The 18,254-nt window shown below is 34.7% G+C and overlaps 1 protein-coding gene across 1 annotated transcript in view; it reads left to right on the top strand.

The window, feature by feature from the left end:
• CHSY1 (chondroitin sulfate synthase 1) overlaps positions 1-17,445 on the top strand; it is an 86,794-nt gene extending 69,349 nt beyond the window's left edge. Inside the window, exon 3 of the mRNA XM_001373114.5 lies at positions 11,682-17,445. Coding sequence (XP_001373151.1) covers positions 11,682-13,274 — 1,593 coding nt within the window. The 3' untranslated portion in view covers positions 13,275-17,445. The remainder of the gene's footprint in view (positions 1-11,681) is intronic.
• Positions 17,446-18,254: the final 809 nt, after the last annotated feature.

The following is an 18,254-nucleotide window of genomic DNA, read 5'->3' as shown; positions in this document are numbered from 1 at the left end:
CTTTTTAAGAGTTCGAAACTTTAGGTCCTATAAATTTTATTTTATAGATATAATAAATTTATTTATAAATTATGTTAAAATTTTGGGCTTTTTAAAAAGGAAAACATGATTACTAAAAGTGATATACAATAAAGTCAATACTGATATTGACAATTTCTTGAAGAAAATATTTAAAACGCATGTGCTTGAAGTGACATAATACAATAAAATCAACACCAATATTTACAATTTCTTAAGGCAAATATTTAAATTTTGGAAATATTTTATCTTCCAGAGCTCTCAAGGGATTAGATTTTTAGTAATGTAACATCAGGAATTAAAATGAAGTATTGATAGAGGAATAGAAGAAATTAGAATGAGAATATACAAGGAGCTTTTTGTTGTCCCCTTGGGGTTGGTAGATTAAACCCTGTTCCAAGAATTAGGATTTTTTAAAAAATTTATTTGTAGTAGTAATTAATATGATTGATATTCTAGTACCACGTTGATACAGTAGTTTCTAAATGTGAACCTTGTAAAAATGTATATATGCTTATTTTCCAGGTAGTATGTAAGCTCCTTGAGGATGAGACTTTTTTTTTATACAGCTTAATACTATTAATCTTAATCTACTGCTTTACATATAGTAGGTGTTTAGTAAATATGTGGTAATAGCATAAAACAATTGAATTATGTATCCTAAATCATTCTAAAGTATCATATCTATATTAGTGCTAAGGAACATAGACCTAGAGCTAGAAGGAGCCCCTGAGACCCAAGGAAGCTAAATGACTAACCTAAGGCCACACAGGGAGTAGTAAGAGTCTGAGGTCATATTTGAACCCAAGACCTCCCATCTCTAGGCCTGGCTCTGAATCCACTAATCTACTTAGCTTCCCTGAAAACAAATTCAACAAGAACTCAGAAAAATGTGTGCTTCAAGGCTTCATATCCTTCCTAGCTGTGTGAGCCTAGACAAGTCACTTAACCCCTCTTGCCCTTATCACTCTTCTGCTTTAGTATCAATTCTCAGACAGTAAAGGTTTAAATATATATATATATATGTGTGTGTATATATGTATATATGTACATATATATATATATAAACAAACTGCGAACATGGTTAAGAAATTAATAAGACTATCAGAACTCTAGTTATTTTCTTTGATTTGCTCTGATTTTGTATAGAAGCAAAAAGAACAACTAATGAAGGTCCTGTATAATATTTTTAAAATAAAAATTAAATTTTAGACCTTTTGTTCTTGTGCACAACTGGACTCCAGATTATTTGATAATTCAATAACCTTTCAAATTTGTTATGGAATAAATTTTATGTTCCTGAAACATTTTTTAGTAAAGGAGGCAACATTGTTTGAAATTCAGCAATATGAGAGGTTCTGACGAATCAAATTTGGCAAACCATAGATAGCAAGTAGCTTCTAAGACAGAAGAGTGGAGCAGTGGGAGTTAAATGACTTACCCAGGGTCCCACAAGTAGGAAATGTTAGAAGCCAGGCTTGAATCCAAGATCTCCTATCTCAAGGCCTGACTCCAAGTCCACTGAACCACCTAACTGCCTCATATATAAATTTATAATTTAATAATAATATATAATATATACAATTTCTTCCAGAGAGAACTGTGTTATTATTTACTAGAAATTTACCAAGCCATATTATGTTCTTCAGTGTATTTTTTTTGGTATTCTTTGATAACATTTCAAAATTGCAGTGTCAGAATATAGATAACTTAAAATATTTTATGTCATTGGCAAAGCTTTTAAGTTCTAAATTTAGAAGTTTTAAAAATACTTTTTATGAAAGTCATTATGTTATATTTATTGCCTCAGAAATTATTAAAATGCACATTCTTTCCATAATCATTCTTATTTTATGGTTGAGTTGGAGACTAGGTTTTTACAGGGTGGGAACAGTTCTTAGGAATGTATTGTTACCCTTTAATGCTCCAAATGTAGTTTTCCCCAGTGAAGACAGTAATATTCTAGTAACTAGTGGTGATGGAAGAACAGAGGCTTATAATCATAAAATGAAATACATAGCAACCTTTTTGTTATTCCATGTAGATTCATAGAATTTTAGAGTTAGAAGGAATTGAGCTCATCTAATCCAATTCCCTCCTTTTCCAGATGAGGACCTGCAGGTCCAGAAAAGCTGCTCAAAAGTTCCACAAGACAACCACTAGTTTAAGATTTAAAAGGGACCACCTTAAAGGCTCTATGAGTAATCAATGAGCACTCATTAAGCAATTACTATGAGCCTGGCACCTATACTAAATTGTAAGGAATCAAAGAAAAAAATGAAACATCTCCCATTAAGAAAGGCCCTCTATTAGGGCTCACAATATACACACAGATAAATCAGCACAAAATAAATACACAAAGAAATATAAGAAAATTTGGGGATGAAAGAGGAAGTACTAGCAACTGGGGAAATCTGTAAAGAATTAATAGAAGAGGTAGTGCTTGAGCTGAGTGTTGAAGGAAACTAGGAATTCTAAAGAACAAAAGTAAAGAGGAACTCTTGTCTACTAAACACAGCTTTTTGGTGTGCACAAAAATGCTTTGTTAATTAAATGTACATGAGAAATGATGGAGAGAGAAGAATCAAAATTCCCTAATGTCAGCATTCTGGTGTCAAGTCTCCTTCACCCTCTGCTAGGTAAGGCTCTGCTTCTATACTTTCCAAATCTGTAACTTAATCTCCAGACTCTCTCAAAAGTTTTAATCTTGTAATTCCAGATGCCTTCTGAGTATCTACTTGAATGGCCTACTAGTGCTTAAACTTAATGTGGCCAAAACTAAACTGTAATTCACACTTCACACTTCACACTTCCTCTTCCTGTTTCCTTCCTCCGTTCCCCAACAAAATCTGACCCTCCCTCTAATTTTTCTATTTCTGTTTGGCCCAACAGGATTCTTTTAGTCTACCATGGTTTTGGAATCATCTCCTTTTTTTAGCCTTCAATTTTATTATTTTCTAAACTTAACACACCAAATGAAATTGGCATTACTGTTTGTGTGTGTGCACACTTGCACATGCTTACACTTCCAAGACATCAAATCTTTATTATGTGTAGCTTGCTTTTCTTTTAAAGTTCAAGGCGACTTTTTTTAGCCTATAAAGGAACTTTATTCATTGCATTTCAATTCATGTAGTTTTAAGTTCTTGCAGTGAAGGAGATTAGCACAATTATTTATTCACTAGTTCTGGAGAAAAATTTGTATAGAGGGAAGAGGAGGAAGAAAAGTTTTTTTCTCCAAGTCTTTGGGACATAGAAGATCCAGTAGAAGCCAGCCCTGGATAATAACAGGAGAGAATTGTATACCTAATGATATATGAGATTAGTACATTCTCTGGAGGAGGCAAATAATGGTTGACAGCTGTTATCTTCTGTAGGCAACTCACCTGCCCCTGAAAACTGACCTTGGGAATAGGGGTTGGTGAAGAGTACAGAGATAATTCTGCAGGCACACTTCTCAAGAAAATGAAGCTATGCTATCATTGAACATTACTCATTTCAGTAGTATTGAATGAATGGACAACCCAATATAACAAAATATTGATTCCTTTAAGACTAAAAAGAAAAAAGATGATTGCATCTTCAAGATAGTGATTTCCTAACTCATTATAGAGTATAATAATGTAGTGTTTTCTTGCTGGTAAAAGGCCCAGGTTGGGACTCTCAGGTCAGGCCACCCTGTGAGAAATGAAGTCTGTGTGGCCCTGTTAATTGACTGTGCTAGGCAAAGCTCAGACCAATTATTTCTACTTTTACCAGAGGGTCTCCAGGTCTGAGGCCTGATTAAATGAACTTGGGCCAGTCAGGGTGACCTGTTGGATCTCATAAGGTTGTTGGCCATCTGTGAGCTGGCTAAGCTGCTTCTGTCCTTGCTGGATTGCTGTTTCTTTGATCTGCTTTACACTAGCAGTGAGAATCTGGATCTTTTCCTGAACTATGTAGCAGCTTGATACAGGCAACCCCAATTGGATATATTGTGTTTCAGCAGCATTTCACTTTACTGGGATCTGCTAGGTTTTCCTATGTTGAAGATGGTCTGTACATCACTGTTGCTGCTTGTTATCTGCTGTGACTGGGCCTAGATGATCTATTGACTTTCTTTAACCTATGTTGTCACTGGAGTGGTCTAGTCCTGCTGAGGTTGGACATTTATTATCTAGCATTACTCAGGCATGCTTAGAAGGGAAGTTGTCCGATGGCCCTAGATCTGGTGGGCATGGGTGACTTAAGTAGAATTTTAGACAAGTTTCATGGAGTCACATATTAATGCACCACCTCCTCACACTTACCTTTACCTCTTCATTCAGTCACATACTCCAAAATCTTCCTATGTTCAATTTCAGACTTCTTTCATGACATGAAACCATGAGGAAACATTGAGCATTTTTGTTGTTGGTACTACTCACCCTCTATTGGTGGGTATTTCCATAACCACCACTTTCCTGGCTGCCCCCACTCTCTCCCAGCACCATGGAGAAGTCTAGCTTAAGGCAACAGCCTATGATTTTCAAAGCTGTCTTGATTGTGATATCTTCTGACCTTCTCTTCTCTTTTGTGTATTTTTTTTTTAATTTTGCTTCAGTGGCTCTCCCTTTTTTGTTTTTAAGTAACTATATCCCTAGCTCTCTTCTTCCTCTCATCCCTGTTTTCCTTTTGTAGTTACTTTGGATTCTTCTCTCTTCTTTATTTCTAATGCATATTCAATTGTTAAGGCATACTGATCTCCCATTAAGTTTTCTTCTATTCTTTCCTTGCCACTCAAATTGCTACATTACTTCTGACTTCTATCTTCTGCTTATGTATATTATTGTAGTAGACACCTAGCTGATTATATTGTTTCCAGTTTATCTTTCCTGTCCATTCTTCATACTTACTACCCAAGTAATTTTACTGCTCTGATCATGTCTCTTAATACCCAAAAGCCTTCTGGGGCCATCCCCACCTTACATGCTGAGTAAAATATAAACTTGTTATTCTAGGCCCTTCACAATTTGTCTGTAGTCTTATTTCATACGACTTCCCCCAATGCAGTCCTCTTTCTGTCCAAACTAGACTTCTATTCCTCATTTTCATCTGGACTTCTGTTTCATATGTGCTTTTCCACAAGGAGTGGCTTTTTCTTTATACACCCACACAAACTTATCTCTCTGCTGTCCTTTCAACCAAGTCAGAATTCAAGTGGCACTGTCTCTAATTTCTCATTATTTCTGAACCTCATTTTTTCACTTATCTCACTTACAATTTTACATACACATGCATACATACATAAACACACACAGATTGTAAGCCTCTTGAGAACAGCCTATGTGATATCTTCTTTGAACTCTCAGTACCTAGAATGCTAAAAAAAGAAATTAAATTGAAATGTGTTGAACTGTGACTTTAGGATTGCAGTCCCAACTTAATCTAGAGCAATGAGTAATTCCCTAGTGGATATTTAGTGGCTACTGGCCAGGATTACATATAAATTACCTTATTTTTAAGTTAATTTTTCCCCATGTGCTGCTTTTTTTTTCCTCCAAGAGTTTTTCTTGAATATAACAACATTGCTTTCTCTCATAAGTTTTGGAGTTTAGCCAGTGGTACCCATAACAATTATACTACAGTTTGAATATCAAGTCTGTAACAGATTGAGAAACATTAACATTTTTAAAGGCTTAAACAGGTTTAAAGTAAATATAAGTCAACAAAAAGTTATTCTTCTTTATAACTCTTCTTTTAGATCATACAAAACTGTTGCAAAGAAGTTGATAATAGCCAAAAAAAAGAGTCTCTTTAAAAAACCTATAAAATTACTGTTACAAGTTTGTGGGAAAATTTTCCTAGCCTATACACAGTAGTCAATTTGTCATGCTTTTAACTTCTAATGGAAACCTATTAATTGTTTAATATTCATTTCTATTTGAAATTTTTTCTATTCTACACTTTTTATACTCAATGAGATAATGTATATAAGTATGCATATATTAATGTACTAAAAACTAGGAGGGAGAAAATTGCAGCAGTACTTTACTATTATAAGCCCAGTTTTTTAGAATATTTTCTAATGGAATAAATCAAGTAAGGGATATATCTTCACATATAGGAAATGTTTTTTTCTGAAATAAAATTATTAATAACATTCCTTCCTATAGCACTTTAAGATTTATAAAGAAATAACTTTCTGAACCCTGCACATTTATTATAAGAATTTGTTTTTTTTCTACTGACCATTTTCATTACCTGGTAAATGATTCTGTTTTGGCCCTTCTCCCTTCCTCCTTCCCTCCCTCCCTCTCACCCTTCCTTCTTCCCTTCCTTCCTCCTTTCCTCTCTCCCTCCCTTCCATTTTTTTGACCATACACAATGAGCTCTCCATATCCAATCTGTTGCTGAGGCCTGTCAATTTTGCCTTCCCAACATTTCAAGTATACTCTCCCCTTTGACCCTGCCACTACTATAATATTGTTCTTTATTACCTAACATCTGGCCTCTTGCAATAATTTGTTTGTTGGTCTGCCTGCCACAATATCTTGCCCACACTGACTTATCCTCTAGTCAGTTATTAAAGCAAGTTTTCTAAAGTTCAAGCCTGACCACATCATCTCTCTACTTAATAAAGTCCACTTATTCTCTATCACTTCTAGAATCAAATGTCATATCATATTATTCAAAATTCTTCACAACCTTTCCCTCTTCCCCAACCCTTTCACCCTGCCATATACTCTGTGATCCAGTGACTGACCTTGCTGTTCCTCAAGCAAGAACCTCACCCCTCTGGACATTTTCACTGGCTATCTTCCCTCCCTGGAATGCTATCCCTCCTGACTTCCCTGACTTTCTTCAAGACCCAGTTAAAACCCCACCTTCTACAGGAAGCCTTTCTCAATTCCTCTTATTCCTAGTGCCTTCCCTCTATTGACCATTCCACTATAACCTGTGATAGTTTGTATAGAGTGTTCTTGTCATCTCATTAGATTGAGCTCCTTGAGAGCAAGAACCATCATCTGTTTCTTTTCATATCCCCAGCACTTAGCAGAATGCCTGGCACATAAAGAAAATGGAAAGTGTCTATGGCCAAGAAATCTGATCATGAGTATGTGTATGTTTATTTTTTGTGGAAAGTGGTATCAATTGTGTTGTTTTAAATCTACTTTAGGAGACATGAAAGAGGCATAATGGTGAAATTCCTAATGATTACTATGTATTTCTGATCTTTTGAGGACAGTAGTCACTGTAACTGAAACTGTTCCCTTAAAGTTACCAGTCCTCTCTTAATTTCCAGTTCGGATGACCTTTTTTTTTTGGATGACCTTTTTTCAAACCATGTATTTCCTAGCCTATTTGTTACATTTGAAACTACTGAAAACCTCTTCCTGGACATTTTCTCTTTGGGTTTTTGTGACACTACTCTCTCAGTTCTCCTTCTGCCTCCTCACTGCTCTGTTCAGTCTTCTTTGCTGGTTTCTTATCCATCCCTCACTCCTAGCTTTGGCTCTCCTCCAAGATGCTGCCCTTTGACTCTTCTGCAGCAGAGCATCTCAACTTTTTGTGTGTCATTGATCTCTTTTGTCTTTTTGTTTTTAGATATGCAATCTAATGAAATCTAAACAATGTTTTTAAATGCGTAAGGGAATATAGCATTACAGAAGATTCTAAAGGAAATGACTTATACCAAAATATTACAGTTAATCAAAGAAATTTGTAATTAGTTTACAGACCCCAAGTTAACAACCCTTGCTCTTCACTCTGGGTCCCTGCAGCTGAGTCACTTCAGCAATTTCCATGGACTTAACTATCACCTCTAGGTGTTAATTGGATATTTCAAACTGTACATTATATAGAGACTTATTAAACTTATGTCCAAAACCAAACTTCTTTTCTTCCAAGCTTTCCTCTCTTTCAGTCTTCCCCATTTCTAATAAAGTTGGTCATCCTCCTTCCATTCTCCCCGGTTTATAATTTCAGCATTATCCTGCTCTCTTTACTATCACTGCACATACATATATAACATAACACATGTATGTGTGTGTAATCATTTGATAAATATACTATTTCTACTTGTACCTAGCATTTTCTATCCACTCAGAAAGCTACCATCCTAGTTCAGACCTTTATTATTTCTTACCTAGATTATTGTAACAGCTTCTCACTCTCCCTGCTTCAAGTCTTTCTCCCCTGCCCTCCTAATCTGTTATATTCACCACCACTAAAATAATTTTGCTTCACCTGACAATGTGTTCTTATTGCCTTTTGGGAAAAAAATAAAAATCCTTGTTAGCTTTTAAAGCCTTGTAACTGTTTCTTACCTGACTGTTATTTTCCCTCTAGTTCTCTGCTAGTCAAACTAGCCTTCTTTCTGCTCTTCACACAAGACATTTCAAATCCCACTCTGTGCCTTTCCATTGACCATCCTCCAGACCTGGAATGCAATCTCTCCTCACCTCTGCTGTGTGAAAGAATAGATTTCTTCTTTCGGAGTGGAAGTTCAAACCCTATCTTCTTCCTGAAGTCTTTCCTGATCCCTCTAAATGCTAATATCCTCCCTTCTAAGCTATCTTGTGAAAGGTTACTCATGTGGTGACAGGATGAAGTCAGGTGGGGAGCGTGTAGAGAAATAAAGGAGTGATTAGGACTGACTTGGACATTTAACCAAAATATAGCTTCTAGGAACTAACTTTAGGGATGAAGGGATCTTCCAGGGTAAGAAAGCTTGGAAGAAAATCTAGAAAGTCAGCAACAGACTTTAGAGTGGAATAAGAAAAGTATACTATAAATATGAGCTATTAATATTAGAGAACTGGTACTAGGTCTGTTGTTGGATTTAAGGAAAGGGTCTATGTAAGGCTTTGCTAGGGCCAGGCTCAATCTCACAATCTTAGTAGATGGATCAGGTTCACCAGGAACTGCCTTGATGAAATACAGAAATCATAAATCAGGAAAGGACAGGATTAGCCACTAAGGAAATTTGCAGCTAACACTTCCAGAGATTCTCCAGAGAGCCAGCTAACAGCCTTGGTCTCAGCCTAATCCCCTTCAAAGTTCCAGAATCTTCCTGCTGGTCTCATGCCACTTTTCTCTGCAAACTTCAACACTTTTCCTTACAACAGGTCCCAGTTGTTATCATCTTTATATTAAGACTAATCTCCTAAAACCTATTTATTTGGCCTCCTTCATTCACTTTCTTCTTTGGTTTATCTTAGAATCAGAACTGTTTTCCAATGATATTTCTATAAGTCTGCATTCCTGGGCAAGACATTTACTGATTAATTCTTTTAGTCATAGTTTTTGTGCACTGCCTCCCTCATAAGGTTCTTTTTATAAGGAAAGTACTTTGTTAACTGTTGGTAAGGTATTATAGAAATGTGAGCTACCATTCCTTTCTGTTGAGATCTTTGCTTCCTCAATTAGAATTTAACATCATCTCTTGTTCAAGCCCAAAACTTCTTGTCATTCAACTGTACATTTAAAGGAGAAGTGAGAAAGACTTAGAGGACGAAATTTCTCTAATCCTTTCAGTACCAGAACTTGGAATCTCAGAATCTCAGCCCCTTAGAAAGGGCTTCAGAGACCATCAAATTCAAAACATACCTAGCCAAGCATCCCAGCTACAATATATCCAAAATAATCATTCAGGCCTCTTTTCAACACAGTCTGATTTGAGAGTTTCCCCTTATATACTTTGCAAATATTTCTATAACTGTATGCTACAGTGCCTAAAATTCCACTAGAGTCATTTATTATCAAGCACACTAATTTGTTAAATCTTAAATAAAACTTTTCTTTGAAACAATGTAAATCATTTTGTAACTGAATTAAACCAGTATTTCATTTAAATGTTTCCTCTGTTTCAGAAATAGCAGCAATTAAAGGAGGCCTCTTGTTTAAAATTCTGTCTCTCCTAACCTCCCCAACCCCAATTATTTAATTGGTACAAAGTGAGTTATTATAAATCATCCAAGAAAGGGGAAATACTGACTAAATGTTCTAGCTTTGCACCTAGCTTTTCTCAGGTCCTTATCTGTCTTTTCTCATTATTTTGACTTACCCTTCTTTGGGACTCAGGCTACTTTTGTCAAAAAGAAAACTCCCACAAATTTTTGGCTCAATCTTGTGGTTTTTTGTGCTTTCTATTACTGTGGTTAAGTGAGAGTTAAATAAAGTTGTGTTGGATTAGGATATAGTACTCAGTACCTGATTAAATATATGCATACTTTAAGTATTCATTATTGCACTAATCATTTGACTTTTGAGCGGATAGATGCCAAATTATAAGTATTCTATTTTTCTGCTTAATATAATTAACTTGAACTAAATTTCATTTGGCTACTATCCTATCTAGCTGCCATAGGTCTAATGAATTGTTAAAACTGAAGTATTAAGAGACAGCTACAATTAGAACTAAAATTTTATCTCTGATTTCTTTTGAAATAATTCAACTTCAGTAATTAAATTTTCAGCCTATGCTATAAACTGCATGAAAATGGAGGCAGTCTTTTTTTTTGTCCTACCTCAAGTTGTTCTCCAATATAATACAGACATTATAATTAGAATTCTTTAAACTTGTTTCTGGATCTCAGAAAGTCTCTTGAAGGAGGGAAATACACAGTGGTATAGAAATCACAGTACAGCAAAAAAAAAATACCTATAATCAGGTTTCATTCTCACTTCTTTTGGCTAAATTGGCTTTTGCTGTTGAACATCTATTTTAAACTTTCAATGTAAGTTATATTTACCTATATAAATTAGCAATTTAATTTGTGATAATGCTCTTTATATTTTTTAATCTTTTGAAAATCTTTCTAAAAGACTTTATATATATTTAATTTATTTTATTCATGTTTTATTAAAGAATAAAGCATAACCATTTAGACTTTATTCTTTGAAGGAATTGGCTTCAAGTTTGTGTTTCCTAGAGTCTATTTATGAAGGCTTTATGAGGATTTTGACCCCATGCTCTTCATTCATCCTTTAATATGATGCCTGAAGCATGAAAGTCTATAGAAGGTGAAAGAGCAGCATCTGCAATATAAGGGTGCCTTTTGGGGGGGGGAGTGGTCTAAAAGGCTGCTATTTCAGTATATGGGTTTCTTTTGGGGAGGTAGATGTAGGTCTTTTAAGATATTTCAAAGCATAACCAGATTCCTGCCCCTCTCTAATCCTGGAGATTTTGCCAGATTTTTGTGCAAAATCAGAGGCATGGTGAGAGTTTTTGCTAACTCTATGGTTTGGGGGGTGGGGTGGGGATAAGGAAATAAAGAAGACTCTAATAGCACCATACTTTTTCCTTCTTCAGTTTGAAAAGCATACTCCTTGAATCTGTTTAGATAATGGTGAACATTTGTCTTAAGGATAGTGTTTGTGTACATCTACAAATACACACCCATATCCACTGTTGGTTCCACTTTTGACTATAATATTATGTTAACCACAAACTTTGTATACCATGTATACCAGCCATTGTTAAAAAATAATTATTTATGACTGTTTCTTCATTAGTTTCTACTAATATTTCCCATAATCCTCTTACAGTTGACCAAGTTACAATCAGTGTTTTTATGTATTATGATTTATTCAGAAATATTTCTTAAGGATCTAGAATGGGCTATCAGATCAAAAATTGCTGAGTAAAGCACTCTAAAAATTATGTAATAACAAAATATTGTTTATCTTTTTTTAACTAGATGCAGCAGCTGTTTTATGAGAACTATGAACAGAACAAAAAGGGTTACATCCGAGACCTGCACAACAGCAAAATCCACCGAGCTATTACTTTACATCCCAACAAAAATCCTCCTTACCAATATAGACTTCACAGCTACATGTTGAGCCGCAAAATAGCTGAACTGCGTCACCGAACCATACAGCTCCACAGAGAAATTGTTCTAATGAGCAAATACAGTAATACAGAGATTCACAAGGAGGATCTCCAATTAGGAATTCCACCTTCTTTTATGAGGTTTCAGCCACGCCAGCGCGAGGAGATTTTAGAATGGGAGTTTCTTACTGGAAAATACTTATATTCTGCTGCTGATGGTCAACCCCCTAGAAGAGGGATGGATTCTTCTCAGAGAGAAGCTTTGGAAGACATCGTTATGCAAGTCATGGAAATGATCAATGCAAATGCTAAGACCAGGGGGCGCATTATCGATTTCAAGGAAATACAGTATGGTTACCGTAGAGTCAATCCTATGTATGGAGCTGAATACATTCTCGATCTTCTACTTCTGTACAAAAAACATAAAGGGAAAAAAATGACTGTTCCTGTGAGAAGGCATGCATACTTGCAGCAGACCTTCAGTAAGATCCAGTTTATGGAGCATGAAGAAATGGATGCCAAAGAATTGGCCAACAAAATTAACCAAGAATCTGGATCCTTATCTTTTCTCTCAAATTCCCTGAAGATGTTTGTTCCTTTTCAGCTTCCTGGATCAAAAAATGAGAACAAAGAACCCAAAGATACCAAGATAAATATCTTGATTCCTTTGTCTGGACGATTTGATATGTTTGCGAGATTTATGGGGAATTTTGAAAAGACATGTCTCATTCCGAATCAAAGTGTCAAGCTTGTTGTCCTACTTTTCAATTCTGACTCTAACCCTGACAAAACAAAACAAGTAGAATTGATGAGAGATTATCGTGTTAAATATCCTAAAGCTGATATGCAGATTTTGCCAGTTTCTGGAGAATTCTCAAGAGCTCTAGCTCTTGAAGTTGGATCTTCTCAATTTAATAATGAATCTTTGCTCTTCTTCTGTGATGTTGACCTGGTATTTACTACAGAATTCCTACAACGATGTCGAGCAAATACGGTTTTGGGCCAACAAATATATTTTCCAATTATCTTCAGCCAGTATGATCCAAAGATTGTTTATAGTGGGACAGTTCCCAGTGACAACCATTTTGCCTTCACTCAAAAAACTGGCTTCTGGAGAAACTATGGGTTTGGCATTACTTGTATTTATAAGGGAGATCTTGTTAGAGTAGGTGGCTTTGATGTTTCAATTCAAGGTTGGGGACTTGAGGATGTGGACCTTTTCAACAAAGTGGTTCAAGCTGGTTTGAAGACTTTTAGAAGCCAAGAAGTTGGAGTAGTCCATGTTCACCATCCTGTCTTTTGTGATCCTAATCTCGATCCCAAACAGTACAAAATGTGCTTAGGATCTAAAGCATCAACATATGGATCTACACAGCAGTTGGCTGAATTATGGCTAGAAAAAAATGACCCAAGTTATGGGAAAAGCAGCAATAATAATGGCTCAGTGAGGACAGCCTGATATCCAGCTCTGCTGGATGACTCTTTTTTTAATTATCTAATTTATTTTTAAAAATTTTAATATGATAGGTCATTTTTGAAGTCCACACAAGGATATATTTTAGAAGTGATTTTCTTACAAAGAACTCCTTAGAGATTGAGCTTTTTGAACAAAAATGTGATCAATATTTGCCTTTGAACACATCTTGTTGAACATTATGTAGCAATCCTGCATAATTGTGACTTGAAATAGAACTATGACGAACAAAAGACCTTTTTTTTTTAACCTTTTCATTCCAGACTTCTTTGCTATGGTTCTGTAGTAGAGAACATGAACATTAATGCAAAGTATTATTGTAACAAAACACTGTACCTTTGGTAAATGTTCTGTTGTGACTGTTAAACATTGCACAGATTCTACCTTTTTTCTCAAAAAGATTTTTATTTTTTAAAAAAAGCCATTACATGTTGAAGTTTATAAAACAAGGAAGTATGACAATAGATGTGTCATTATCTTCAAAATTACTTTCAAAAGTTATTTCACCCAAACTGTAATTTTGTTTGTTGTGATCATGTAACTTTTGGGGAGGGGAAGTGGGAAAAGCACAATATGTTGTGTGGTTATTCATAGCAATTTGTTTGGCATTAAAGTCCTAAATGAATATGAATCATATTCCAAGGAGAATTTAGTATTTCTCCTTTCCTGGTCCTTTACTTTAAAGCTAAAAGGCAATGTGTTAATATTTAGCCTGGCAAAGCAGAATTATTGTTGTAAATCTAAAGTATGTAAGGAAACTTTTAAAAAATTCCCTCCCTAATGAGGACAGTGGGGGAAAAATATACAGTGTTTTGTATTTCTAATTGCATTCACTTTATCCCATTTGTGTTATGTTGAAGATGATTATTTCATTCTTTGAAAACGGCTTTATTTTTCTGTATCTGATATACTTTTTAATTTATTTAATAACCATGACATAGATTCCTGTCCTGTTCTTGAATGCCTGTTAGTCATTAATATTTGTGTGTATTAGGAGTTTAAAAAAATCACTGTTAGTGTATGTCTTCTTTGCAGTAAACTGATCTCCAAAGAGTTCTTTTGGAAAGTTTTTTTTTTCTTCCCATATATAATTTGTAGTCTTTCCTTTTTACAACTTAAGTGATTTTGGACATTTTTGGTGCTCAGACATTAAAGGAAAACAAATCAAATGGATCTGCATATGATTGAATCAGAAAACTTAAATTTATTTTAAAATTACAGGTTGAATGTGCCTTAATGAAAGGAAATCTAGAATTCAGATAGTGATAGAATTGTCATTTTAACTAATTTGAACCTACCTATGTGTAAATAGCTGATTGCTCAGATGGAAAAACAAATTAATGAACAATATTTTTTAATTTTACTTTTTAGCACCATTTAGTCTCATTATTCCTAGTTTAACTGAAGAATGTTACTATGTTTGGAGAGGAGGAGTTGGGATAGCCTACTTGTTTTAAAGACTGACCAATGATAAAATGATTCTTTGAGCTATAGTTTTTGTGTGAAAATAATTTATAAGTACTTATACATGTATTTATTCAGGGAATGAACTCTCCCTTTGTCTCTTCCCTATACTATCTAGTTAACTCTGTGTTCTTGAGAGTTTTAGGATAGAACTGTAAGGTAAATTACATATTGTTGGCATATAAAATCCAATAATAAAATAACATACACAGTGAGACCTTTGCTGCCAGGGCTCAGTAAACTTTTGTGGTATAGTATTAAACTCCCAAAATAGGTATTTACAGCATAATTACTGTCAAGTCCCAAGATAATAATATTGTACTTTCAATAAGAATTGCTATAATTCGATATAATTGGCAGTCTTCTCATGCAAATTTTAGCCTTTCCAGGGGAAAGAACAGATTAAAAAAGCCTTTAATGAATAAAAAGAACTACTTATTGTTATTCATTCTGACAAAGTAGTTTAATTCCTCTCTTCCCTTCCTCTTCATAATAAATTGTAGAGCTTAAAGGAAATGAGATTTTTTTTAAAAGCAGGATAGTTATATTTTGTTCTTTTTTAAACTGATTAATAATTTGTGATATTAAGCTTTGCCAATCTAGGTAAGGACTGAGTCTCATTTATCTTGATAACTTGTGTTTGAGGTTTCTATAAACTTAGTCTTCCTTAAGTGAAAACTACAAGATAAAATTATCCTCACATAAACTCAGTTAATGTGTACTTCTCTTGCACACATGATTCTAAAGGGAGAATTTTAACACAGATTGCAAATTCATTTAATTTGGGAAAGATACCCCTGAGTTTTGTTCCCTGTGACCTCTAGAAATTGTTTCCTCCTGAAGTGGCATCAAACTCATATTGAAACAGGACCACTAACCCCTCTGTATGCTGCATATTGACTTAGAAAACCACAAAATATTGTCTCTATTCCATTGTATTTGTATTTATCTTATTAAATATTTTCCCAGTTATGTTTTAATCTGGTTCAGCAGCTGGGGGTGGGATGCAGTGTGTTTTGACACTTTTGATCTAAAGTATAAATTGTTTCAAGACATTAAGATAATATTTAGGGAATTGCTATTGTTATCAGTTGTTATCCTCATCCAATACAAGAATTAGTACTTTCTAATTTTACTGCTTCTCAGGATAGATGAGAATAATTACAGAGACCCCTAACCAGGACCTGAGGCTTTCTAAAATTCCATAGCAGTAGTATAAAATCTCAGGTGATGTGGTTTTTCTCCTTCAAATCTGGGCCATAGTTTTTACTAACATCTGTGCCACAGGGTAGCCTCAGAGGCCTCTACCTAGCATATCAGCCCTAAACCACTTCTCAGGTAGCTTCTATAATGGGCTCCTTGGCATCTTCCAACTCTGCAAAACTGATTGTAGAAGGGAACAAGGAGGGCTTTTCTGAGCTTCAGGTCCCAAATTATACTTTGTCACTTTCCTTTGTTTCGTGACCAGCTCCTGTTAAATAATCCTTTTAGTGAAGGTAAAGATATGATTTCTTTGACAAGGTTTAGATGATGTTCTATCTGGAATTGAATAGGGAATGAGTTTCACAAGTGGTACAAAGCCCTGACCAGCATTGTATTTATTGGGAGTAAAGAGGTTATGACCTTAAACCAGTCCCTTTCCCTCTGTTCTTATCAGTTTCTTCCTTTGTTCAATGAGAGGAGTAGATATAACTAATCTTTTTGACTCTTAAGCTCCTGTGTTCCAGTGGAAACGTGGTTGTGTTGTTATTACAGAATAGATGATGGAATCATGTACTTTGTAATATGCAAATTCCAGGCAGATATTTGTAAGCTATTATTTCCTGTGGATATGATCCCTTTTCAAGTAATTGAAGTTTTTTTTATCTTTTGTAGAGAGCCAAGATCAACACTTAAGCCCAGATCAAGATTTAGTCACCCTAAATCTTACATATATATGGTAATCCTCCCTGTGAAAGCAACCAGTGAATCTGTGAAAAATATGTTCCTTTAACTTAATGTTTTAGAGAATAATGATTGAAAAAAAAAGTCAAGGTCTAGGAGAAAAGATAATGAAATATACCTCTCTCCAGACCTGTGCCTTAGCGAACAGCTGTGAGGATGGCTTATAGGATGTCAAAGGTGTTAGGGAGTTCAAAGATGGGAAAAGATGAAAATTACTCAGTGTGCCTTGAGGCAGTATAAAATTTTAAAACTAGGAAAAAATCCTAAATCAAAATAATAGAAATCTTTTCTTTCCCTGGCTTAATTAGATCATGCATTTATCAGCCAAGCTGACAAATCCTTTTCAAATATATAAGCAAAGTCTATCTTAAACCTGTTTCCTGCCCAACTTTCTTAGCACATCTTACCAAACATTCCAATCCACATGGCTGAGACAAAACAGTAATGCACAGAGATGCTAGTTCTCTCTAAATAGCAGATAAGGAACTAGATATTTCTAGTAAAGTATTTTCATCATAAGTAAGATGTTTCTTGAATATTATTACCCCCAGTTTTACTGTGTATTTATCTGATCACACTACTATTTTCCCTCATATTACTATGTACATTCACATATGATGTGTGATACATAAGTTTTATCCTTATTTCTTGCATTCTTGATGAGATAATAGAGAAATGTTGGTCTTTCCTCTATGTAGCCAAACCTTTTTGGCCCCCTTGAATAAAATCTGCATGTCGGTAAAGGAAATGGGTTTTAAGATTCTTTCACCATACCCTCAGAAAAACCATTTCTAAAGATGTTTTTGAGGACTGAACCAGTTTCTAAACATCCCAGAAGTTTGGATCCTGTCACTTACAAAACAAGAATTCCATCCACAAGGGAAAATTGAAGAAGCAAAGTCTTGGATTTTGCCTTTTTACAAGGCTGAGTGCTAGTGGCTAGGAGTCATGGTGTTGAGTTTATACACATTCAGAACTACTAAGGTACCCTTATACACTTTTTTTTTAACCTAACTGGAAATGTAATATACCCTCTAACTTTATTAAATATAACCCCGGGGAATTAAACTATATTTACTGTTATAAATTGATAATTGGCATCAAAGATTGGTAAAGTAGGTAATATGCTAAAATTTTGGAAGTCATGCTAAAATGTAAAAAGTAATGACACAAAGTGGATTGTATTTTCTTTACTCAAAAAAATTACCCTGCTTTGCTTAATATCCACAGAAAAAAGTTTCCTTTTTGCTGGAGTTAAAAATGTTGCTTAAAGAACATCTACTTAGTCTAAAATATTTTTTTATTGACGTAACCTCACATTGCTATGTAGTAAATTAGATTAAATCAATTAAATCATTTTGCATGACTAGCAGTAGAAAAGTGCTTCACTATGTGCCCTCTGTTAACTGTTTAACAATTTTTTGAAAGGATTGTTCAATATTTGTTTGGGGTTGGGGAGGGTGGGGTTTTTCATTATCTGTATGATAAATGAAAATACACATTCAAAGCAAATTAGAGGTTGCATGTAATTAATGCAATAAAACTATAAACAAACAT

This window comes from Monodelphis domestica, chromosome 1 (genome assembly GCF_027887165.1).
Source record: "Monodelphis domestica isolate mMonDom1 chromosome 1, mMonDom1.pri, whole genome shotgun sequence".
In the NCBI taxonomy this organism is placed as follows: domain Eukaryota; kingdom Metazoa; phylum Chordata; class Mammalia; order Didelphimorphia; family Didelphidae; genus Monodelphis; species Monodelphis domestica.
The sequence above is the reverse complement of the archived record's forward strand: the minus strand, read 5'-3'. Positions and strand labels throughout refer to the sequence as shown.